Source organism: Telmatherina bonti (genome assembly GCF_933228915.1).
Source record: "Telmatherina bonti genome assembly, chromosome: 10".
NCBI classification, from domain to species: Eukaryota; Metazoa; Chordata; class Actinopteri; order Atheriniformes; family Telmatherinidae; genus Telmatherina; species Telmatherina bonti.
In genome coordinates this window covers 31,699,498-31,725,917 of record NC_136628.1, presented here as the reverse complement: position 1 = coordinate 31,725,917, position 26,420 = coordinate 31,699,498, and the positions used below count along the sequence as shown (strand labels likewise).

Below are 26,420 nucleotides of genomic sequence, written 5' to 3'. Positions count from 1 at the left end.
TAGAATAGAATAGAATAGAATAGAACATAAAGCATAAATCCATCCTGCCTTGTATCAACAGTTCAGGTGGTGGTGTAATAGTGAGGGGACTATCTTCTAGGCACACTTTGGGCTCCTCAATACCAACTGAGCATCATTTCAACACCACAGCCTACCTGAGTATTGACACTGAACGTGTCCATCCCTTCAATGTAGCATGTTCTGACAGAAACTTCCAGCCGAACGATGCACCATGTCACAAAGCTCACATCATATGCAGCTGCTTTCTTCAACGTGACGATGAGTTCACTGCACTCCAAAGACCTCCACATCACCGGATCTCAGTCCAGTAGAGCGTATCTGGGATGTTGTGGAATGCAAGATTCTCATGATGGATTTGCAGCCGATAAGTCTGCAACAACTGATGCTATCATGTCAGCGTGGAGCAAAATCTGTGAGGAATGTTTCCGACACCAAGAATGAAGGCAGTTCTGATGGTAATAGGGGTCCAACCTGATACAAGCAAAGTGGACCTGATGGCGAGGCCAAATATAAGTAATTAATGACAGGTAATAAGTCATAAGTAAGGTGAAGAGTTAAAGGTTGATTGTCTGTGTAGGAGCTACTTGTGAGCTACAGTTTCAGGCTTTAGGACCTGGGGGGGTTGAGAACTCTTCGCCCACTGCTCCATTTGGGCGGGACTAGCCTTGAAACAGATTCCATAGCAGAGATTTTCATGCCCTGGGAACAGGAAAAGTCTTTCTCAAACTTCTTCACCAGACAGAAAAACTTTGTGCACAGCAGATCGGTGCTGGCGCATCTGTCTCTAATAGGCCAGAAAAGAAACTTGCTGAATTATTCAAAGAACCTAATAAGGTAAGATGAAAGCTGTGGAGGCATTGGGGGAGGGAGAGACTCCTGAGATCCATTCAACTGTTGACAAATGTCTAGGAATGTGAAAAGAGACTGTAACTTCTATCTGTGTGTGTGCTATGTGGTTGTGCTGGATTCTGCTGTAGATGGAAGATGTGCAGGTCAAACACAGCTTGGCAGAAAGGAATGTTAACATCTGTGACAGAATGAATGAAAATGACAGGGTGGGCACGTGAGTTGGCTGCATCCTTTTACTTTATTTAATGTGTGAAAAGTTGCGTCAGTGCTTCCTTTTCTCTTTGTATTTCCCTGCCAGTTATGCAGCTGTTTCCATGTGACACAGCAGCATGCAAATGAATAATTCCCCTTTGTTGGACGTAAAATGCTCTCAGCTCTCATGAAAGTCTTCCTTGCATGTCTTACATGCAGGAAGATAAAGTTTCTAGGTTTACAGAGAAAGATCAACTCATACTGCAATGCCACTGGCAGTGAGCTCATGGACCAAAAAGACCACTGGATCGTTTGACATTTAAAGAAGCAGAGTAAACTATTAATGTGTCAGATTGTGTCTTATGATTCAGAAATCATTGAGAAAATTTGCATTTATTCATGCATTAATCTCTGTCTATTCTATTCTTAAAGCTTCTGAGTACAACACAGAGTTTGTTTAGTTGGGAAACTGCCAAGTTGCAGCCAAAACATTCAAGGCAAATCAGATAGCGCTTCATATTTCTCTCAGTGGCTTAAAGGAGCCTTTGGAAACATGTCTGTGCTGCTGCAGGACAAACAGCTTGTTCTCATACAATAGAAATACTTTGTAAAAGTTCATGTTACTGAACACAAGGGCTATGCTCCCAGAAGCACACGCCCATTCTTTATACGTGGACGAGAATAAAATCCGGACATTGGCTGCACTTGCGTCAGTATGTGGCCTCTTTTCCCACACAACAGGGAGCCAATCAGAATCCTTTATGAAACTGGGAATCTTTTTGCGCTGCAGTCATGAACAACTCTGATCAGTCTGACTACCATTCTGGTTCAGATCCATCCAGCAGCTGCCAACGTGGCTGTTACGTAAGTTTCGCCTTGAGGTGGTCTTGAAGAGATCTGCAATACATGAAATGGGTTAACCACACCTCATGCTTTAACTGTCTGAGTAAACATAGAACATATGCCTCATCATGGGGGTTATGCTCTTCCATATTTCAGTTGATAGCAAATAATGTTGCACTAATGTCTATTTTACATCTTTTTAACTGTTTTTCCTGATCAGCCTCACACCATGTGGGTAACAAACCTGCTGTCACTGGTTCTACTGGCCACAGCAGCCTCGGCTGCCACCTCTGTATCAGCAGACAAAGTGTTGAGCAATCACGCCTCCGTCCTGGCTGATAACAGTGCCAACCTGGCCTTCAGCCTCTATCAGAACATGGCAAAGGAGAAAAGCATGGAGAACATCCTCATTTCCCCTGTGGTAGTGGCTTCCACTCTGGGTCTGGTGGCTCTCGGGGGAAAGGCCTCCACTGCCTCCCAGGTAAAGACCCTTCTGAAGGCAGCTAAAGTTAAAGACGATCAGCTGCACTCCGGTCTGACTGAGCTGCTGACGGAGGTGAGCGACCCCAAGACCCGCAATGTCACCTGGAAGATTAGCAACCGCCTGTACGGACCCAGCTCTGTCACGTTTGTGGATGATTTTGTGAAGAGCAGCAAGAAGCATTACAACTGCGACCACTCTAAGATCAACTTCAGAGATAAAAAGAAAGCAGTTGAATCCATCAACGAGTGGGCGGCCAAATCCACAGACGGGAAACTGCCTGAAGTCACCAAGGATGTGGAAAACACTGATGGGGCGATGATCGTCAATGCTATGTTCTTCAAACGTGAGTACACACACACACACACACACACACACACATATGTACAGTATTCATTTATTCCGTCTTAAATACATGAACATTGAACTGATTTTTCTCCCACAGCTCACTGGGATGAGCGCTTCCATCATCAGATGGTGGACGACCGTGGGTTCCTGGTGTCTCATAGCTACACTGTTTCCCTACAGATGATGCACCGCACAGGTAGCTGGAGGTTAAAACTCGGTAAAAATCAACATTTCAAGCAGAGATGGCAGAAATATTTTATTCTTTCACCTATTTCTTTAGGTATCTACGGCTTCTATGATGATGCAACCAATAAGTTGTCCGTTCTGAGCATGCCCCTGGCTCACAAGAAGTCCACTGTGGTGTTCATCATGCCCTACCATGTGGAGCCTTTGGAGAGGCTGGAGAAGCTCCTGACCAAAAAGCAGCTGGATACGTGGATGGGGAAGCTGCAGCAGAAGGCTGTGGCTGTTTCTCTGCCGAAAGTCAGCATGGAAGTCAGTCACAACCTGCAGGTAAAAGAAACAACAGTTTATACGTTACGCTACGTATGATCAGTCCTTCATGTCAGCTGAGGTACAGCTCATCTTTCGGCTCTCTTACAGAAACACCTTCAGGAGTTGGGACTGACCGAGGCTGTGGACAAAGCCAAGGCTGACTTTTCCAACATCTCTGGGAAGAAGGACCTCTACCTGTCCAGCATGTTCCATGCCTCTGCCATTGAATGGGACACTGACGGGAACGAAATGGACACCAGTATCTATGGCTCGGACAAACTCAAAAACCCAAAACTATTCTACGTTGACCACCCTTTCATTTTCCTCGTGAGGGACCAGAAGACAAACTCGATCCTGTTCATCGGCAGGATGGTCAAGCCAAAGGGGGAAAAAATGAGAGATGAACTGTAACTACGGGTCAACTTGAATGTTTGAGTTAAATGTCTGACTGTGTGAGAGTAGATTTTTTTACTGCAGTATTCTGAGAGGAACAGGAAATGAAATGGATGTCTGACGCTTTATGTCACATGCTTATAGCATTCCAGCGTGGGAGATGTGTTTAAACACCCCCCACCCTCCAAGTTTAAGGGAAACGAATCACAATGCAGATAACATTTAATACTGAAAGTTGATAAAATAGGCAATTAAAATGAAAACTACTGACTTGTAATAAATACTTTCCCTCTAAGGCATATTTCAGATGTTTTAATACCAATTTTTGCCTAAATTGTTTGTAGGAGACAGAATGCCAAAAGCATATGGTGTATAGGGTGCGCTAGAGAGTGTGTGTGTTGCAGGCACTGATTCACGTGAGTGTGGGCGTGTGTATGGCACGGAAGTGTTAAGGTGCTCACTCACCTGCAGCACGAGGGAGAGAGAGAGTCAGGGCTGGGAGCCGTATTTTTTGTTGACCGCCTTGTACTACTCATTCATTTACATTTTTCTGTTTAATTCTGCAATAATCCGCCAATCCATCCTGCCCGTTGTTATCCTCTGTGCGCACTGTTCAATAAATGCACAAAACGCATCTTTGGATCTCAGCGTTATGTTTCAATAGCCTTCTCGCGCGTCACAAATGTACAATCTACAGGACCCAGCCTTAAACTCAACATTTTGTCAACAAAAAAAGGCACTGAATGAAAATCACCAGGCCGTGTACAAGCGCCAAAGCGCCAAGTCATTACGCAAAGCCTAGCCGGAGCTGCAGCTAAGTGCCACATACTACACCACGCTACCCATTCACCTGGAAACAGCTAGGCCTGAACCTGTTTGTCTGTGGATTAAGGAATCCACTCTGATTGCACTATATTGTGTTTAATACGGATGAAATATTGAATGGATGCTTTACGCTGGTTGTATTAGCGCATCGATGGTGGCGCACTTGCTCCGTGCTTTATTTGATTGTGATGTCGGGACTTTGTGGCATAAATACGCGGCCACTGGTGTTGTCTGAAGGCCTATTGCTTGTTGAATTGTTTGGATTGAATCTGCACGTCAATGAATTCAAATGCAATGTCTATGGATGAATTTTAAATGCAAGCTTTGGATGAATTTTAAAACGCAATGTCAACGAATGGATTTTGAATGCGCCTTTGATGAACTGTGATTGTGTTGCTCCACACAAAATAAAATCTAAAGGAACTGAGTCAAATAAATGTTGTTCTTGAATGTTCAAAATGGAAACTGATAAAAGAGAAATAAAACTGACCGCTAAAGCTCTGGAAAACAAGATTGAGCGGCTTCAGCACGAGCGCAAAAGTCCGGTCAATAAAATTAAAGCGCTTATTCCGCAAATAAAAGCGCTCTTGAAATCAAAGGAAAATGCACCTGAAATCCTCTCGCAGATGGACGAAGTGAACATATTGTGTAACAAAGCCACTGACCTGCACAATGAATTATTGCCACTACTTCCTGATGATGAACATGTAAAACAAAACGAGTGGTTTTCCAGCGTTATGAATTATTGTGATGCATTCAAGGACCAAGTTGAAAAATGGATGAATGAAAATGAGCATGAAATCTCAAATAAACCATCACTTGAAAACCAAATTCCTGTCCAACCAGTTAATGAAAATTATGATGTGGAACAAACTCCTGTTGAGAAAAACAATGATTTACCTGTCCCCACTGCACAAGACCCTCAGGATGAAGTTGAGCCCTGTGACAGCATCTCAAATACAACCAAGAGATCACGCTCACATCATTCAGGATCCTCAGCTTCACGCTCATCTGCTCGCTCAAAAACTGAAGCAAATATAGCACGTGTAGCAGCAAAACAAAAGGCATTAATGGAAAAGCATGCATTGGAAGAAGAGGAATTAAAGCTACGCAAGAGGAGAGAACAATTTGAATGGGAGGAAGAGGAGTTAAAGCTACGCAAAAGGAGAGAACAATTTTTACTGGAAAATGAAATTGCTGAGGAAAAGGCAAAATTAAATTCTTTAAAATCACAAAGCAGTGTTGGTAGTAAATCAAAGTCTTCTGATGGGATGAATTCTTATTATGAAAAGACACATTTAAAACCTCAACTTAATGTCAATGCAACTGAATTCGTGCCATCACAGCCTATTAAATCAATGCCTAATGCAGCTGAAACCACGCAGCCTACTGTGAAACCTAAAGTCACCAATTTACCTGACTTGAAACAGCCTCTAGGTCCTCCTTACATGTTGCAACGTTTTCTAACAACTCCTGAAGACACTATGCCCAACTTGACCCATGAAAACCTTTCTAATAACACCAAAGGTTTACAAAGTGACAGTGTGTTGGACATAATGAGAAAACAAAATGAAATCACAACACTTCTAATGCAACAGCAATGCCTCTCAGCACTCCCAAAAAGGCACATTCCCACCTTTGATGGTAACCCACTCAAATATCACTCCTTCATTAAAGCCTTTGAAAATGGAGTTGAGCGAAATACACATAACAACTCTGACAGACTCTATTTCCTTGAGCAATACACCGAAGGGCACGCCAAAGAGCTGGTAAGGAGCTGTCAGCACATTGATTCAGAGAGAGGGTATGTGAAGGCAAAGGCTCTATTGAGAGAGCACTATGGCAATGAGCAGAAGGTGGCAGCAGCATACATGGAGAGAGCTCTGTCATGGCCAGTTATTAAAACAGAGGATGTCAAGGCCCTCCAGGAGTACAGCCTCTTCCTGCGTGGATGCTGCAACGCCATGGAGGATGTGCAGTATTTGAATGATTTGGACACCCCCTCAAATATGTTGGACATCATCAAAAAACTGCCCTACAAACTCCGAGACCGCTGGAGGTACCATGCATGTGACCTGCAGGAAAAGCACAACAGAAGAGCAAGATTTATGGACATTGCTAACTTTGTGGAAAAACAGGTGAAAATTTTGACTGACCCTGTGTTTGGAAACATTCAGGACACTGTTCCATCCATCAGACCAAATAAGTCCAAACCTCACCCATGCTCCAACATCAAAGGAACCAGCTTTGCTACCACTGTGGAGAAGACGCCCCAGTCTAAGGACAAACCAAAACCCTCACAGCCACCAGCTCAGAAGAACTGCCCCTGCTGCACTGGAGGACACACATTGGATGTGTGTGCGCGGTTGAAAAAAATGGCCCACAAGGAAAAAATTGATTTTCTGAAGGAAAATGGTGCTTGTTTTCGCTGTCTGTGTATAGGACAGATCAGCAAAAATTGCCAAAGGAAGATTTCCTGCTCAAAGTGTGGCCAAAGACACCCGACTGTGCTCCATAAGGACAGTGCAAATGCAGAACAGGCTGAGAGAAGTGTCCAGGTGCCAGTGCATGGCACGTTGGTTTCCAGTGGCCTTACAGGGGCTGGTGAGATGGACTGCAAGCTCCCTATTGTACCGGTCCAAGTTAAAGCAAAGAAAGGCAGTAAAATCATCTTCACCTATGCTTTCTTGGACCAGGGAAGCACGGCAGTGTTCTGCACAGAAGGTCTGATGAAGAGGCTCAATGTGTCGGGGAAAAGAGCAAATATCCTTCTCAGAACAATGGGCCAGGAAAAGTTGGTCAGCACTTATATTGTGCCAGAGCTTGAGGTGGCAGCACTCGAAGATGATACCTTCATCAACCTGCCAAAGGCTTATACTCAGCTAGCAATGCCAGTACACAGAGCAAACATACCCACAAATAAGGACCTGACAAGATGGTCATATCTAAGACATCTCACCCTACCACAGATTGAGGCTGGAATTGAGTTGCTGATAGGGACAAATGTCCCACGAGCCATGGAACCGCTGGAAGTCATCCGGAGTGAGAACAATGGACCCTATGCAATAAGGACGGTGCTGGGCTGGACGGTAAACGGACCACTGACAGGAAACGGTGGAGAGGCCAATTACTGTGAGCAGCCAGTAACTGTGAACCGTGTGTCCATTGTAAATTTGGATGAACTGTGGCAACAGCAATATAAGATGGACTTTCCAGAATCTACTGTGGAGGAACAAGTGGGTCTGTCCAGAGAAGACTTGAGATTTATGGATATGGCCACAAAGTCAGTCAAGCACATAAATGGTCACTACCAGGTCGCCCTGCCTTTGAGAAATCCTGACATCAGCATGCCAAACAACAGGAAAGTGGTGGAACAGCGCTTATACCACCTGAAGAGGAGGCTCCAAAAGGATCCAGAGTTTCACATGGAGTATAACACCTTTATTAATAACCTCCTTGTTAAAGGCTATGCTGAAAAGGTTCCTGAGGTAGAACTGGACCGGAATGATGGCCGGGTTTGGTACATACCGCACCATGGTGTCCGCCACCCGACAAAAGGAAAACTCCGTGTTGTGTTTGATTGTGGTGCCAGTTACAAAGGACAATCGCTGAATGAGCAGCTGTTGCAAGGCCCCGATTTAACCAGCTCGCTAATTGGAGTTGTGACCAGGTTCAAGAGGGAACCTGTAGTCATTATGGCGGACATAGAATCTATGTTTCATCAAGTGAAACATCAAGTGCTGACCTGCTGCGATTCCTCTGGTGGCCACAAGGAGACCTGAGCCAAGCCCCATGTGAATACAGGATGCAGGTGCATCTCTTTGGAGCCACATCCTCTCCAAGCTGCGCCAATTTCGCTCTTAGGAAGTGTGCAGAGGATTTTGGACATGAGTTCCAGGAAGAGACAGTGAATAAACTGCAGCACTGCTTCTATGTGGATGACTGTTTGGTGTCAGTTGCTACAGAGGAGGAAGCACTGGCCCTGCAACATGAACTCATGTCTCTGTGCGCTAAAGGAGGATTCTGTTTAACGAAGTGGCTCAGTAACAGGTCAGAAGTGCTTGAGGCCATTCCAGAGCCCCACAGAGCTAAGGGTATAAGGCAGTTGTACCTCGAGAGGGATTTTGTGCCCATCGAGAGAGTGCTGGGAGTAGAGTGGTGTATCAAGTCTGATGCTTTTAAATTCAAAATCACTTTGAAAGACAGACCACTCACCCGCAGAGGTATCCTTTCAATTGTCAGCTCTATTTATGATCCTCTAGGAATGCTCAGTCCTCTTGTCCTGACTGCAAAGCATATTTTGAGAGATTTGTGCAGAAGAGGAGTTGGTTGGGATGTCCCCATACCAGAGGCTGTTTCCAAAGAATGGCTAAAGTGGATGCAAGGGCTCCACCTACTGGACAACTTTGAACTACAAAGATGTCTTAAACCTCTGGAGTTTGGCAATGTTGTTACTGCTCAATTACACCACTTCAGTGATGCTTGTGAGGATGGCTATGGCACAGTCACCTATCTGCTCCTACAGAATGAGAACCTCCAAATGCACAGTGCTTTCATTATGGGAAAGGCTCGTGTCGCCCCACTGAAAAACATTACAATCCCAAGAATGGAACTGATTGCTGCAACAATGGCCAGTCGCATGGACGTCATGTGGAAAAAAGAGCTGCACATGAGTCTCCAAGAATCAGTGTTTTGGACTGATAGTGCTTCTGTGCTGAAATACATCCGAAATCAAACCAAGTGTTTGTTGCCAATCGTGTTTCAGAGATACTAAAATCATCTCACCCTTCTCAGTGGAGATATGTGGATACAGCTTCTAATCCAGCTGATGCGGCATCCAGAGGAGTCAAAGTGGAGGCATTTCTAAAGAACAGGCTATGGTTAACAGGTCCTCTGTTTCTTTGCCAGACGGAGGCAGAATGGCCTGTGAGTCCTGAACCTGTGGGCCTTCTCTCCCAGGATGATCCAGAGGTGAAGAAAAGTGCTGTTATAAATGCTGTGCAGATTGGAGAGGATCCCACTACACATCTGATCCATCATTATTCTTCCTGGATCAGACTGAAGAAAGCTGTGGCATGGTGGATGAAATATAAGGAATTGTTGTTGTCCTGTAGCAGGAAAAGGAAACAATTAACAGCCAACCAGAATGAAGCGAGTATGGAGCAAAAGAGAAGAATGGAGCAGGAAATGTGCATGTTTAAAACCACAGCTGTCCTGAGGGGTCTTACAGTGGAGGACATTGATAAGGCTGAACTTGCCATAATTCAGTTTTGTCAGGGAAGAAAGTTTTCAGAGGAGTTTTTGTGTCTGGAAAAGAGCCAGAGTGTAAAGAAAAGCAGTCACCTGTACAAGTTGTGTCCAAGGCTGGAGGATGGAGTCTTGCGAGTGGGAGGTCGGCTCAGTAAAGCAGCACTGCCTTTGGAGTCCAAACATCCGATGATTTTGTCAAAGGATCTCCACATTTCTACCCTGTTGCTGAGAAAAATTCATCAAGAGGTTGGACATAATGGACGCAACCATATGTTGTCCAAGCTCAGGGAGAAATACTGGATGACTGGAGTAAGCACTGCCATCAGGAGAGTCCTGTCTAAATGCACCATCTGCAGGAGGCATAACGCTACCCCAGTTTACCAGCAGATGGCAGACTTGCCCACAGAAAGACTCAAGCCAGATGAACCTCCATTCACTTGTGTAGGTGTTGACTATTTTGGACCCTTCGAAGTGAGAAGCAGGAGGAGTACAGTGAAAAGATACGGTGTCATATTTACCTGTCTTGCTTTGAGAGCCATACACATTGAGGTGGCTCCCTCTTTGGATACTGACTCCTTTATAAATGCTCTGAGGCGTTTTATAGCCAGAAGAGGACAGGTCCGTGAGCTCCGATCTGATAACGGGACAAATTTTGTGGGAGCAGAACGTGAGCTGAAAACAGCAATTGAGCAGTGGAACCAGGCACAGGTGCATGATGTGTTGCTTCAAAAGGGCATAAAGTGGACATTTAACCCCCCTGCTGGGTCACATCATGGAGGAGTGTGGGAGAGGCTAATCCGATCTGTGAGGAAAGTCCTGAATTCCACTCTAAAAGTGCAACGCCTGGATGAGGAGGGACTCCACACAGTTCTTTGTGAAGTTGAGGCCATTATCAACAGCAGGCCCATCACCAAAGCCTCCACAGATCCCAACGACCTGGAAGCACTTACACCAAACCACCTGTTACTGCTTAAAAGTCAGCCTTCATTGTCACCTGGAGAGTTTCAAACTGCAGACCTGTATGCACAGAAAAGATGGAGACAAGTTCAGTATATATCTGATCTTTTCTGGAAACGCTGGACAAAGGAGTACCTGCCTCTGCTACAAGAACGACAGAGATGGGCTGGAGTCCAGAGAAACCTTGTCGCAGGAGATCTGGTTCTACTCATGGACAGTACAGCGCCTCGCAATTCCTGGATTATGGGACGTGTGCTGCAAACTTTTCCGGATCGTAAAGGATTTGTTCGTCAAGTGGGGATTAAGACTAAAACCAGTTGCTTAGACAGACCTATATCTAAAGTCTGTCTGTTGCTCGAGGCAGAGGAGGCAGCATAAGGACGTTGCTGACCTCCACAATGACTCTGTTTCGAACTTGGATTTTTTTTTTGAACATCGAGACTAATTTTTTTTTTTGGACTATGGACTAGTTGGTCATAAGGATGACCAGAAGACAGACCTTCCTGTGTGGACTATCTATGAACTTTAAAGGTTTGCATGAATTGTATGTATTTGAAATTTATGATGAAATTGATTGTCTCCTATTATGTATAATGAAATGTGAATTATTATGTGGAACCTAATAATTAGGGGCTGGTGTGTAGGAGACAGAATGCCAAAAGCATATGGTGTATAGGGTGCGCTAGAGAGTGTGTGTGTTGCAGGCACTGATTCACGTGAGTGTGGGCGTGTGTATGGCACGGAAGTGTTAAGGTGCTCACTCACCTGCAGCACGAGGGAGAGAGAGAGTCAGGGCTGGGAGCCGTATTTTTTGTTGACCGCCTTGTACTACTCATTCATTTACATTTTTCTGTTTAATTCTGCAATAATCCGCCAATCCATCCTGCCCGTTGTTATCCTCTGTGCGCACTGTTCAATAAATGCACAAAACGCATCTTTGGATCTCAGCGTTATGTTTCAATAGCCTTCTCGCGCGTCACAAATGTACAATCTACAGGACCCAGCCTTAAACTCTCCGCGGCTAAAGGATATGCTTTAGGAAGCCGCAACATTGTTAAAGAAAGCTTTTTTTCCCCACTTTTTTAAATCAGTTAGTGCATAAAATGTTTTTAATGAACAAATCTAAAAAAAAAACATCTTTTATCATTACATTATCACAATATTTTTTTACATTGATATACTTGGAATGTGCTGCTGCATACCTGACAAAAACATATTTATAGCTAAGTTATCTGTGGTTTGATGACACAAACAATGAATTATCTGTGATGAATTTCCTGTTTTGTTTTGTTTTTTTCAATAAAAAGTGTGAAAAGCAACAATAGAGAGTCAAATTAAAATGAGACCCTTTCTGTTGCGTATGATGTGTGACTCATGATCTGTCTGCTTGAAGTCCATTGGCTTTTTGGAGTGAAATATTCAACAGAGAATGCCTGTAAGTTCCCCTGTTCTGGGTGCAACAGGCTTTGCATTGCATACGTTATATGGTGAAGTCATAAAATGTAAATATTTAGACACCAGCAAAATATTTGTGCATATCCTGATGGATGGTGCAGGTACTAAAAGCTTAATCAACCTTCTCCCACATGGGTGTTTTCACTGATTCAATTCAATTCAATTCAATTCAACTTTATTTATATAGCGTCAAATCACGGCAATGCCATCTCAAGACGCTTTACAGACAGAGGGGAAAACATAATGAAGGCCAATTCATAACAGCCTATATAAGGAAACCAACAGATTGAGTTGAGTCCAACTCAATCTCCCATCCTGAGCAAGCACACTGGCAACAGTGGGAAGGAAAAAACTCCCTTTTAACAGGAAGGAAACCTCCGGCAGAACCCGGCTCAGGGACAGGCAGCCATCTGCCTCTGCTGTGTGGGGGGAAGAGGACAGAAAGACAACAGACAACAGGAACTGCTACTCCCGGCCAGGGAGACCTGCTGAGACAGGAGACATACATGTTAATGATGCAACACTGTTATGGGGGGGGGGGGGTAAAAGAAAGAGATAAAGAGAAAAAGAAAGAAGCTCAGTGTATCAGGAAATGTCCCTCAGCAGTCTAAACCTATAGCAGCATAACTAAGGGATGCTAACCATCCCTAGCTATAGGACTTATCAAAAAGATAAGTCTTCAGCCTAGTCTTAAAGGTGGGGAGGGTGTCTGCTTCCCTAACACTAACTGGGAGCTTATTCCATAAGAGAGGGGCCTGATAACCAAAGGCTCTGCCTCCTGCTCAGCTCTAGGATTATATATATATATATATATATATATATATATATATATATATATATATATATATATATATATATATATATATATATATACACATATATATACATATATACATATATATATATATATATATATATATATATATATATATATATATATATATATATATATATATATATATATATATGTATATATATATATATATGTATATATATATATATATATGTATATATATATATATATATATATATATATACATATATACATATATACATATATATACATATATATATATATATATATATATATATATATATATATATATATATATATATATATATATATATATATATATATATATATATATATATGTATATAAGCATTCCTCACTGCTTATATATATATATATATATATATATATATATGTATACATGAATGATGCATGCAGTTTGTTTACTGTACTGTTGTTGTTTACTGTAACAGCCCAACTGAATGTTCTTATCTGGCACTCTACCGCGCGTGAGGAGGAGGGCTCGTTAAGCGCTCGTGCTGCTGTGATGGGACTACAAATCCGTTAGTACTGCTTCCTTCTCCTTTCTTTCCATCATGGCTCCCTCGATAGACAGGCAAGGATACTGGGGGCGGCCGACCTCAACGCTGGACTGGTGCGAGGAGAATTACGTCGTGTCGTTTTACATCGCGGAATTTTGTGAGTTTAACATTTCTGCAGCATTTTCTCCAAAACCGTCAAGCTTGGTTAAGAGGGAGGCTGTCGGGTGAGAGAGTCGTGAAACGGACGTACAGTCGTCCTTAACCACGTAAATATTAGGTTGGGGACCCACGGCAGTGGTTGTGACATTATTTTAGCGGTGCCGGCTAAATGTTAGCCCGGACGGCACTGGGCGGACTGGAAACGCGAGCTAGAGAGCAGAAAGGAGACTGGGTTTGACGTGGAGATACAGTCAACCTGCTCCTGTTTCAGCCGCTTGTGGGTCCGTGTGTGTTAATAATGCAATCATAGACATACAACCACATTTTCACCTTCCTTTCACTCCTTTATTCTGGTCCCAGTCAGCTGTTTTCCCCACTTTCGACAACTGTTTCCTTATAGCCTTGACCAAACATTTCTTTCATGCTGTCGGGGCGCCTCGTCGCTTTGTCTCATGATAACAAACTGGTTTCTCTGGAACCATTATCTTAGATTTTAACGCTGCCATGTCAGCAGGCCGATGCTCTGATATGACTCTGGCTCGTGCTGTTACTAACCTGCTCCGTCACACTTCAAAAGTATTTAGTCAAACAACACTAAACAAGCAACACATTCTTACTCATTGTGCTGCTTGGCTTTTGTTAACATGCATAAACTCCGGTCCTATCAATAGTATCTGATAATAATAATAATAATAATAATAATAATAATAATGACAATAAATAAAGTCATTAGTTGTAATTCAAGTAATCTGTGCAGTTTAATTAAAGATTACAAGACATTTATAAGGCATTTATTCCTTTCTGGTTGCTGATTAATCTTACAGGTAATCCAAAGAAAAGTCTAGTTCTATGTATTAGAAACTCCACTTTTATTTGTATAAATGTAATTTGTATTTTTGACATGCTTTAATCCTAGTGCTTCATTTGATTTCACGGAAAGGTTTGTAAACTTGTCTGAGCACCTGTCTTGGAGTCCTGCATCCTGACGGTTGAAGCATTTGTTTGCACAAAAGACACACACAGGCTCAGCTAGGTAGCTGTTTTCAGGCACAAACCACTTGTTTGACATTTAAACTGCTTTTTGTGTTGCAGCGGCTGGAATGTGGCATTGTTCTTTCAGAGAAGCAAAAGCAGCACAACTCTAATCCTCATTTGATGTATGTGTTTGTGCATTGTGTCTCTATTTTTATGGCATCAGAACATTGTGACATTACATGTCAGAGACAGAAAGAGGTCAAATCGTAGTCAGACTCTTGCAGATATCATTGAATTGTCAAAGCAAAGCAGCTTTATTCTGCGATAGTGTTCTCGGTGTCTGTGCATGTTATTATCAGTGACCCAAGTCCACATATTTTACCGTGTCGGTTTCAATGGCTGGCATAAATGCATTGCTTTTTATCAGACATGTGCAGATAATGGACAGTGGACGCTAGCTCTGAAGAAGCTAGTCAGCAGTATAAATTCTTAAATTATTAATGCTGGTAAGCCCAGTTGTTTAATTTAAAGGTTTCCGTTTAGAGAAGCTGGAAGATAGAAATCAACTGAGTTAATTTCACAACTGGCTACAACTGGTCTACCACCCATATGTGCTGCAATGGACCTAAACACACCCTTTGCCCTACTTAGGCCTGCACTACAAGGCGAGTTCAGTGTACTAAAATATGTTTTATTATCTGACAACAGAAAGCCTGATAAAAGCTGTGCATATCAAGCTGTGGGGTGACTTTACGGAACAATCTGGACAAAGAGTTAAAGCAAAGCATAAACATAAATATATTCAAAAAGAGGTACAAACTGTTTGGTTTTTTTTTAAAGTACATGGATGAGGGATGAAAAAAACAAAACATGATATCATAAGGAATATTAAAAGTTGATGGATATTTATGTAATTTTGTAGATATGGGTGTAAGTATGTGGCTGTCTGTAGTAATACTGTGTGTATATGCATGTGTGTATATGGAAATGTGTGTGTATGTGTATATGTGAATGTAAATATGTATAGTAAATTGAATGAGAATGTTGTGACGTGCAGCGACACAGAAGATAAAACTAGATGAGTAGAAAGGGGTGGGAATACCAAATAAGTGTACACTTCTTCCCACTCCTCATTTTGAAACTCCTTTTCTTTACTGAATTGATTTAATTATTGAATTGATGAGGAATTATTATTGTTAATATTAATGATATTAATGTTATGAATATTATTATTTTCTTCCTTAGTATGTATATGTATGTATAAGTGTGTGTGTGTGTGTGTGTGTACACACATTTTTTCTTTTCTTATCTTTTTTCATTTGTTCATTCAAAAACAAAAGTATTTAAACTTTAAAAAACTTGGAAAATAGGTTGACCTGTTCCCACATGACCCTTTGGCAAATGTTAATAAGTTTTCTTGCAAAAAGAAAAAGCTAAAACAAGTAAGAAGATTTGAGAAACAACAGCATGGATGCATTATTAATACATCTGTGAACATCCAGGCCTCATCATTAAGACGTTACTTGATCTGTTTGCTACATTACACCAATATTGATTAAATGTATTCTAAGAAAATTTGGCTTTCTTCATTCTGGTTCAAACATTTACTCAATCCCACTAACTTGCAGCCTTTACAAGGTCATTTAGTACAAGGCTGTAGTGCTTTAATTTGTCTCCACCTTACATTAAGCAGGTTCCTCTGCTGAGAATATACATCTGTCATATTGATGCTTGTCTAAAAGAGTTGACCAAAACACTTCCCAACGCCATTCACACTCCACTTTGACTTCATTTCACACTAGAACTGATTGATCAGCCACTGATGATCTTATATATAACCTGCTCTGGAGCAGATTCCAGATCTGTCTTGTCAGAACGATTACATCATTTTATGACCAGTTGCATGGAGCTGAGTGAAACTGGAATGTAATATGGGTATTTTCCAACGTATGATTTGTAATGCGTGTTGAATGTTGCTGATGTGTGAATTATTACAAAACAATGCCACGGTTAGTTTTTTTTTTTCAAATGCATTATTTTACTTCTACAGACATGTACAGAGACACTTTTATTTGTCTTTAATGTCATTTGACTTTTTATTTAGTTTATATTTTCTATTCTACAGAAATATTCATAAAATCATATACATTCATATTTATAGGATAGAAATATTCTATAAAAATAGACTCGTATCGTTTCTTCTCCTGTTTAACACTGAGGTAAAGTTGGTACTTCCATGTACATATATAAATGCAATTTTATACGAAATGAATTTATTCTGCAGTGAGTGGCGGTGTGTTGACTTTACTAATGTCTACTTAAGTGTGGCAAAATTGCAAATATACCAACCTCACTTGTGGATATACCAGAAAACAGCCTTTAAATAGGCGTCCGCTGTCGTTGACATGATGAATTAAAGGGTTAATCATGTTATTTAGGAATCCACCTGTGTTCTGCTGTAGCTCACTGTGGAACAAGCAGAGATTTTGTCTTTAGGTGTTTCACTGCTCATACAGAAGACAGATGGCACAAACACCTAACGACATTAACGTCATAGATGTAGTTCAAAAAGAAAATTCTGCTGCACCAATGTGGTCATGATTAGGTTTTAATGGAAACGAACAGCTTTGTCAGACATGTGTCAAAGGGGCAAATACTATTGATCTTAAAAATGGTAACGGTGTATCACATCTTCTCTGCCTTTTAACTGAATAAAAAAGAAAATGGAAATAGAAAACTAGAAGCACACAGAGAGCAGAGAACTCTGCAAGGTCAATGTCATTTTTTTTTCCTAGTGATTGTGGGTGAAATTATCCCCGTCTTCCCAACGTAAAGAATCCTTTGCAAACTTCCTGTATGCAGGCAGTCATCCAGACAACCTCCAGGTCAGGTTAGAGCCTAAATTAAGAAATAGTAACCTGTCAAACAGTTTCTTAAGTGGAGACAAAGTTCATTTGAATGTTTTTGTTTTAGTCCGTTTATTTAATCAAAGACTAAAATTCAGACATATTTTTTATTGTTTGTTAAAGATAAGGCCCAATACTCAGAAGTAACTCTGGGAAAAAATTGTCATTTAATCTGATTCCATCAGCAAACACAAGCTACATTTTGGACTAAAACCAACCTTAAGAGTCGGGATGAGTTGATCAAAAACAGAAAGTTATTCTAAATGTTGCCTCTTTTTACCTTCAGCAGAAGTACATTCTGGCAGCTGACAGGGACAGTGTGTGTTATGCTAAGAGAGAATTGCTGTACAACATCAAGACACATTAAAGCAGGCGTGCTGACTGTGCTGCAAAGTTGTCATCATCACAGAGTGGAGAAAAAGCTTAGAAAACATCGTCTAATGTAGCTGCCAGGCAGATTATTTTTAACAAAACAGTCACCCTGAATCAGCAGAAACAGAGAGCCAGATGTAGTCAGAGCAAACAGAGAGCAGGTCTTGTTCTAAGTCTGATTATTTTTAGAAAGACGGTACATATAAGGAAGATTGTGATTATGTTTCACTGTAATTCAATATGTGGCTTTCCAATTGATTTAGCAAAAGCAACCAGACCCCACATAAATTATATGTTTTTTCTTTTTTTATTTAAAATAGTAAAATGCTGAGTCAGATTTGGCTCGGGACAGATAAGAATTACATCATGCAGATTTTTTATCTGAATGTCACACTGTTCACCTGTCTGTGATGTTACCAACACTCTGGTGAAGATCGTCAAGTTGTTGACCAAAGCAATAATAAGATAATTAATGATATTAATTAATATAAAGATATTTAGATGTCCTGCGATGGACTGGCGAGCTGTCCAGGGTGTACTCTGCCTTTCGCCCAAAGACAGCCGGGATAGGCTCCAGCTTCCCCGCGACCCTGAATTGGATTAAGCGGTTAGGAAAATGAATATTTAGATGTCATGAACTTCATGCTCTCTATGTTTTTATGTGTTATTTAACAGGGAATACCGTCAGCAACCTGATTATGATTCTTCCTCCCATCTATGGGGCCTTCCAGACGTTTCGCGATGGCCTTGAGTTTCGGTACATTTGCTCCTTCCTCGGATTAGCAGGTTAGTTTTGTTGGCTCCACTTTCGTAAAAGCCAAACAGACTCATTTGACAGTTGTCGACTGCATCTCCTGCAGAACCATTCCTGACACTTTTCTCTGCTTGTCATACAGCTGTAGGGGTCGGCTCCTGGTGTTTCCACATGACGTTGCTATATGAGATGCAGGTGGGCTACATTTGATACGAAATATGAATTTGCTAGCATAAAACGTGCACGCATCAGACTTGGTATTGGACAGAGTGAGACAAAGATTTAATATGGTTGTAAACTATAAAAAGTTGCAATGCTTCCATGATGAATTCATGTAGCTTTCCTCTCTGTTGTCATTTCCAGTTACTGGACGAGCTGCCGATGATTTACAGCACATGTGTCTTTGTCTACTGTCTGTAAGTGGTTTCATTTTCAAGATTTTGTTGTTGTTGATGCGCACAAAACTGAGGGTCAATAAGAACACATTTAGTTTAGATGTGAAGCTGTAAAGCAAACCGGCACTGATAATTTGATCCAGTCCAAAGCAGTGCATTCATCGTGCCACATTTTTGTAGCTGTAACAGTGTGTGTGTGTGTGTAAAGAAACTAAAGTCGACTCATGCGCCACTTTCATTTAAGCTCGACTTGTTGCTATCAGTCTCATTTGCTCTTTAAGCTTAACATCTTTTTTTTCCAGATACGAGTGCTTCAAGCAAGAGAAGAGCATCAGTTTATTTCTGATTGCACTATTATTTATCTTCAGTGTCTCTGTCTCTTTGGTAAGTGGCTGTAAAAGCAAAAGCTGACTTTAAACCATGTTTTAAATGAGACAGAACTACTGTCACATGCTATTGAAAGGTTTTTCTGTGTATGCTGTACAGGTATACCTACAGTGGAAGGAGCCAGTATTTCACCAGGTAAGGGAGTGCTTTGCATCCTGTTGACTTGGTTCTTATTGCTCATTGTTTGCTACTAGGGCTCAGTGTTCTGGAGGTCATCATCTAACTTGTGTAAACACTGGGCTTGCCAATGCAGCTTGCGGTCGTAGTTTGGCACATGCTGGAGTTAAACATAAGTCCTGCTCAGATATGGTGAATTAATAACTTCCCCTGCACGATAAATCAAAAACAGCTGACACATGTATTGTTTATGCAAATGTAATCTTTCACGAAAAATGTAAATTCTTGAGTTCTGTCATAACTTAGATTGATATTTTACTACTTCTTAACTTCTTTCAGCACCTTATCTTCTTTCCGTAACCACAGAGTGAGATATAACAATCTTTTAAACAAACCTGAATTACTTTCAGCACCTTTTTGTGCTTGAAGCCAAAGACCCGCCCAGTACAACAATGATCCAAGTACATGTTGAGAGAAATTTACCAAAATACACCAGTGTACCAACTCCATCGTCAGAAAGCCACGAAAACTCCCAGCAGAGCGTCATTTATACACACAAGTAAGCAGAATCATGTCATTTGTCCTAAAGACAGGATGTGAGAACAACTCTTATCTTTCACAGTATCACCACACCATGGATACACACGCCAAGACGGCAAAGAAAAATCACTCCTTTTCATTAAAATCCTAAAGTAATGACAGCAGATTTGACTGAGTAGTCGTGGCAGCGGACAGACTGCTCGGTGAGAGGCAAAATGAACAAAGAGCAACACAGCAATAGACGGGAAACACGAGTTGAAGTGAGGACAGGGAAAATTGCCTCTGATGTAACATAAGTAACAATATGACAAAGTACCACATCCTTCCAACCATCCCACTGCCACAAGTACATACAGGCAAACGGTGACACAGAGCCAAAGTATGAATGTGATGATTTTGTCATTGGACAACACATCAAGTGAGTTATCATCCCAAAGTCTTTGAAGAACCTTTTTATTTACAACATGTAAGAAGGATTAGGCGGGATTCTAATGGACTTTTACAGTCCACGATGAGGGTGTGTCAGACAGAGAAATGTTCTGGATACAAACTACTGTGGAGAGTCAGCTTAGTTTCGACCTGCTTGGCACTATCAGTGTGAAAATACACACATGTGCTGCACCTTCTAATAACAGAGACACTCCTGGGCTCAGAAAATCAGACAGCATTACAGTTTGTTTACACGATCTATTGGAATCTATCTGTTTCTTTTTTGTTTATTGTTTTATTTCTTTTTATTTCTCATATGGTCATGCAAAAGCAATGGAGACTATACAGTACAAAACAAAACAGTACATAACACAATGCACCTCTGTCACTTTTATATTTAAAAAAAAAATCTGATCTATGTGGCATAAACCACATTTAAACCCATTTATTATCAGTTAATTCATGTGAAATTAAGAACTTGATAATGTTTCAATATGACACAGTCATGAAGATGTGTATCATGTTGAAAATAAAAAGCTCTGCTTGCTCCGTTGGATGGAAAGCAGTACGTGCCTCAGAGGCATCAAGCATCATCGTCTATCAAAGGAATCATTTGTTGACATACCAAAGCTCAAAAACCCACATCTAATTTCTTAAGTATGAGCTCAAACCACCATTAACATCCGTCGCTAGGAAGAAGGCTAATCTCATAATCACCAATATAGAAACCTTTAAACCTGAGCCCAGCCACTGGTTTTAAAGCCGGTCTTTGTGTGTGTGTGTTAGGTGTCGCGTTTTGCTTACGTCCCATTACAACCGTTTGGACATTAGGACTGATTTGCCTTCGTTTAATCTTCGGAGCTGGATTTGGTTACTGTCACACTTTGTCTGTAGTGGTTGCGGTGACATTACTCATTACTAACATCACCAAGCCCCGAAAAGAGGGCTGGACTTCTGGGTTAGAGGTGTCAAACAAAGCTGGATTCATCTGAACACATTTTCTCCACTGTTTATTGTTTCCTGTGATTAGTTAGTTGACTAAGTAGGCCTAGATAAACATGTCTCTGAACCACTCCCATCAACTCCAATGTATGCCGTTTATATAAACAGTGAAGTGAAAATAAAAAGGGAAGATTATTTAGAGGATTAATCTATTAGTCAAACTAATATTCAGAACCAATAATCGATATAGCCCTGCTCATTCCAGTGATTTATATGATTTCTCGTAAATGTATATATATTATTACAGCATATAATATTCATTAAATGACTGTATAGTTAAATTCCATGTGCTTCCATTCACTATTTTTAAACTCAATATCTGCTCCTCTATTATAAAATATTTGCAACAAAAACAAAAGCTAAAAATATAATAACAATAATAATAATAATAATAATGACATTGCTGGTCAATTAGAATCGAGGTGACATGTTCACTTAATTGTATTATTGATCTGAGGTCATATTGTCATGATTGCTGGTGGAGATGTGGACGCAGGAGGCAGGATGCTGAACCAAAACGTTCTAATCCAAAAACTCTGGGAAAACAGGGTAGACCAGAAGAGCCTGGATCAGAAGACCAGAAGATAAACACATGAAGCTTACCTTCACGTGGCAATGAACCAGCAACCAGAACAAGACACATGGTGTAAGGACTAATTAAGTCCAGGTGAAACTTATAAACGGGAAAGTAAAACAGGAAACAAGACACAAGGGAATTAAACAAGGAAAACTTCAAAATAAAACAGGAAACAAGAACTAAAGACACAACACGAAACATCACATCATACATGGCGCATCTCTAGGATTTCAACCAAACATTAAAGCAGTGAAATTATTTTATCACTATTCCTTGTGCTCTCTGGTCCCCTTCCAGATTCATTAAAGCTACGTCGAGAAATTAACACTTTTCATACGTTCCTAAAAAAAATCTTCCTGTTTTAATTTAATGTGCTGACTAGACTGCTGGCTGAAGAAAAACATGAACATTTTGCCAACAGTAATTTAAACGATGAAAAATGAATGAAGCAGTACACATTTTTCCCTTTTCCTGCCTGCATGTTGTACAATAAAAGCCACTAGAGCGAACAAACAAATGACAATCTCAATAATACTCATGAGATCCAAGGGAACTAAACATCTGCCAAGTATTGCTCCAGGCTTTCAGAGCTTCTAGTACAAAATCTTTTCATCGAGACGATTTAAGAAGTCCGCTGCAGTTGATTTAGAAGGTTTAGTTTCACACGCCATCTGAAACTATTTCACTTTATCCGATTCTGTTTGTCATATTTCGATTAGGCCTGTCACGGTAACAAATTTTGCCATGCAATTAATCGTGTCAGAAATTATTGCGATAGACGATAATATTGCACTAAGTGATATTGTTGTTATTTTGGGACCATATTAAACTAAAATAACAATAATGCCATAATACTACAAATACACCCTTTCAAAGATCAACATACTTTAATTTTTAAAGAACATTTAGCTCAATTTGCAGACTAGACTCATCCAGTCCCCAGTCTGATAAAACAGATCATGATTTCTCCTGGGGTTTTGGCAACGTGTTTATCTGGAATATATGGTCTCTAAACACCATGTAACAGGTACATAGTCTATGGTCAGCTCATATAAGGGGACATGTTTGGACTTAACTAGAGGTGGAATGGTCAAATTGAATGTCTTTCAGTATGTCATTTTTTTTCATGTCATTGCAAAGTTGTGGAATTGCATTTGTAACATTTGTTCATCCAGGCAGTTCATACTGGCTGTGAAAGTTTTGCAATATTTTTTAAAATCTCACTTCACCCATAATTGCACCGTTTTTAATGTCTGTTTTAATGCTTGATGTTTTCAACTTTTTTAATGCAATTTTATCATGTGTGATGTAAGGCAATCTCGACTGTCTACAAAGGCGCCCATAAAATAAAATGTATTATTATTATTATTATTATTATTATTATTATTATTACTTTTTTAACAATATTAAATAGCAGCATTGCTTCACCAACCGCGCTGTCTGAGTGCACACCATGTTGCACTGTCCTGTTTGTATTTAAAGTGGAACTATTATGTGCATTTCAGGCTAATTTATTTTTATTTCTGAGACCAGAAGGGCTGGGATTGAATGAGTTATTGCCACAAGTCGCTTTATTTACTTCAGACCGACCCTCTCCGTAGGCTGTCAGATCAGCCTGCGGGCAAAACGAGTGGATTGAGACTCTTCTGCATTAAGCCCCGCCTCCCGCCACTGCACTACATCGGGAGCGCGCACCGCACCTGCTTTCGCCGTCATTGTAACATCTCATTAACAGAAGGATTAAGCTAATATTAACTCAATATAAAAACAAAATACAATGTCAACACATAGCATACATCCCTACATGTTGGAACCTGAATCAGACCCTGAAAACGAAGTGGAAAACAGCAACCCACAGCAACGAATGCAGCAGGATGTCTCTCTTTGGTAAACTCACCAGCCATCGTTGGAAATAACTTTATCCCACGTTTTCCACCCGCCTGATGTATTTGTACATGCTCTTGTTAACCAGTAGAAGGTAATCAATCACCGAACCTTATCCCCCGGGACGTCACAAGGATTTCCAAGTAGAAAAAAACTCTCTAAAACGACGCGTTTTTCGTCGCCATGGAAACCGAACGGAGAGAGTGCTGGAACTCAAACTCAAACGCAAACATGCGTTTAGGTGATAAAAAACAGTGTCGTTCACATGTCTGATGAGGATTCAACACTGTAGCACTGTAGAAAGCTCAGAAAACCCGAAATACCATCATAGCTCCCTTTTAATCTGTGGGTTAAACACCCCAGTGATCGTGGACTGTCGGGAAGATGGAGCCAACCTGTTTGTTCAGGTCTTAAGTGCAGATGGAGGTTTGTTGTATTGCCGTGTTTAGTTGATATTGTCTTAAAACAAATGCGGCAGAAAAGAAAGACAAATGAAACTTATTGTGTCTGCTAAACTTATTGCGTGCATTTTTTCTTATAGTGCGATTATGTGACTTATTGCTTATTGCAACAGGCCTAATTTTGATCAGGTTTAGGCAACATGCGCTCCTTTGTCAGGCTTTGGAAATGATCACTGAGTGAAAGCAGTTGTTTTCTCAGCTATTACTGCAAGTTCAAAAATGTCTTCCAGTGGATTACTCAATCTATTCTCACACTGTTTTTTTTTTCATTTCAGGTCATGTATGGTGCTCTCGTAGCTTGCCTAGTGTTGCGCTCCATCTTCATTGTGACATGGTGAGTTTGCGTAGCTGCATTAAGGTCAACAGCATAAAGCAAAATGAATCAAACGTATGAAGCGAAGTAGCACAATGCTGCAGCTTTCTTATAGTGTTTTCATTTTGTTTGCAGGGTGTACCCCTGGCTCAGGCCCCTGGCTTACACCTCTTTAGGCATCTTCATGTTAGGGTTCCTGCTGTGGAACATTGACAATATATTCTGTGACTCATTAAGGTGAGTAGATGTGAAACTGCATGCATTCATCTTTCCAAAATGAATTAAATCTAAAAGTAAAGTCTGCACTTATCTCCTTATCTTTTTTTTTTTCCATCTCAGAGCCAGTAGAAAAATGTTGCCCACTGGAGTGGGAGTAGTAACACAGTTTCATGCCTGGTGGCACATCTTCACAGGACTGGGATCCTACCTTCACATACTTCTCAGGTAAATATCTAAACTCAGGAAACAACTGTGTTCGTTCTCATTATGTCTCTTCCTGAGCATTGAAGTCAACTGTTCCTACTTTCACAGCCTGCAGATTAGATCAACCTACCTCAAGTACAGACCAAAAGTTAAGGTATGAGAGGGGGGGGGGGTCCTTGACAGTTTCGCAACTTTTAAAGAATGTGAACGATGATAAATGTTTAAATCTGCATGATTAATTCTTGCCTGATTAAAACTTTTGTTTAGTTTCTTTGTGGAGTCTGGCCCACATTGCACATTGAGCCACAAAGGATGAGTTGAACTGGAGGTACGGGGACCAGCCGAAGGAAGGCGACTGCCAAATCCAGACACCGGTGGCCCAGCGACCCGCCAGTACCAACTTGCCACTGCTGGGAACCCAGCTTACAGTCAGGGAGGCAGGCCAACCTGAAAGCACCACCTGAGGGGTCCTTTGGTTCTGCTTTGTGGACAATTACTTAGTACGGCATAGCACTGAGCCATGTTGTAGGATACGAAGGATTTTTTTTCTCTTTTTTAATCAATAATAATTTATTAGACAAGCTTTTTTAAATTTTATTGAAGTGTAGTTTTATTATGTGCTTCTCTAACTTCAATGCAAAGAAGAGATGATGTCGTCAACGGCAGTGACAGACGTTAAAGGGGTTCACAATGTTATTTGGGGAGTTAAGAAAGGGAACAGATGATTTATTAATCATAAAGAATTTGCATATTTATATGTTCAATCCAGTGAATAATTTATTTCCGATAGGTCTCCATCATGACGAAGTATCATACTTATCTGTTTGGGTGTGTTCTTAGGAAAATAAGCGCTGTACTTAAAACACACTGTGCTTTTCATACGTAGACTTCACCGGGAAAATTTCCACTTACCAAGCATCAGAATATTTTTATTTGGTTTTCATATCACAGTGTGAATAAGAATATAGGAACAGGAATTATTTTATTTTATTTGTTGTTGCCAAAGTTGCACAGTGATTTAAAGCCGTCGTGTTACGTGTAAGGTGTGTTCTCACTGTACAGTGGCGACAAATGCAGCGTTGTTATAAACTTATTACACACTGGCATCACACAGCCTTTAAACCTTTATTCTGTTTGTTTGTTTGGGGTTTTTTTTAAGTCAGGATGTATGATGTATGAATATCCAGTGCCATATCTGCAGCAAACTACAGTCAGTGCATTTTAACTTGGACAGAAACAAATCCTGATGGATGAGTGAAGCTATCTGATGTAGAAGTGACTCAG

General features: G+C 40.8%; 2 protein-coding genes across 2 annotated transcripts; both read left to right on the top strand.

Annotated features, from left to right (window-relative positions):
* Positions 1–722: 722 nt before the first annotated feature.
* Positions 723–5,066, top strand: serpinh1a (serpin peptidase inhibitor, clade H (heat shock protein 47), member 1a). The gene is made up of 5 exons (XM_079248196.1): positions 723–855; positions 2,126–2,732; positions 2,832–2,930; positions 3,015–3,247; positions 3,338–5,066. The coding sequence occupies exons 2-5, from the start codon at positions 2,135–2,137 to the stop codon at positions 3,638–3,640; spliced, it is 1,233 nt and encodes a 410-aa protein (XP_079104322.1). The 5' UTR covers positions 723–855; positions 2,126–2,134; the 3' UTR covers positions 3,641–5,066.
* Positions 5,067–13,496: 8,430 nt separating this feature from the next.
* On the top strand, positions 13,497–25,564 carry acer3 (alkaline ceramidase 3; the record flags this gene model as incomplete). The annotated part of the gene is made up of 11 exons (XM_079247929.1): positions 13,497–13,599; positions 18,530–18,640; positions 18,751–18,803; positions 18,972–19,024; positions 19,306–19,387; positions 19,490–19,525; positions 24,676–24,734; positions 24,849–24,950; positions 25,053–25,157; positions 25,245–25,290; positions 25,404–25,564. The coding sequence occupies 11 exons, from the start codon at positions 13,497–13,499 to the stop codon at positions 25,455–25,457; spliced, it is 804 nt and encodes a 267-aa protein (XP_079104055.1). The 3' UTR covers positions 25,458–25,564.
* Between the last annotated feature and the right edge of the window lie 856 nt (positions 25,565–26,420).

Bases quoted from the DNA above. Each gene is read 5' to 3' on its own strand.
- serpinh1a (XM_079248196.1), top strand. From the start codon at position 2,135: ATGTGGGTAACAAACCTGCTGTCACTGGTTCTACTGGCCACAGCAGCC. The intron at 2,733-2,831 runs GTGAGTACACAC...TTTCTCCCACAG, and splicing joins CAATGCTATGTTCTTCAAAC to CTCACTGGGATGAGCGCTTC. The intron at 2,931-3,014 runs GTAGCTGGAGGT...CTATTTCTTTAG, and splicing joins ACAGATGATGCACCGCACAG to GTATCTACGGCTTCTATGAT.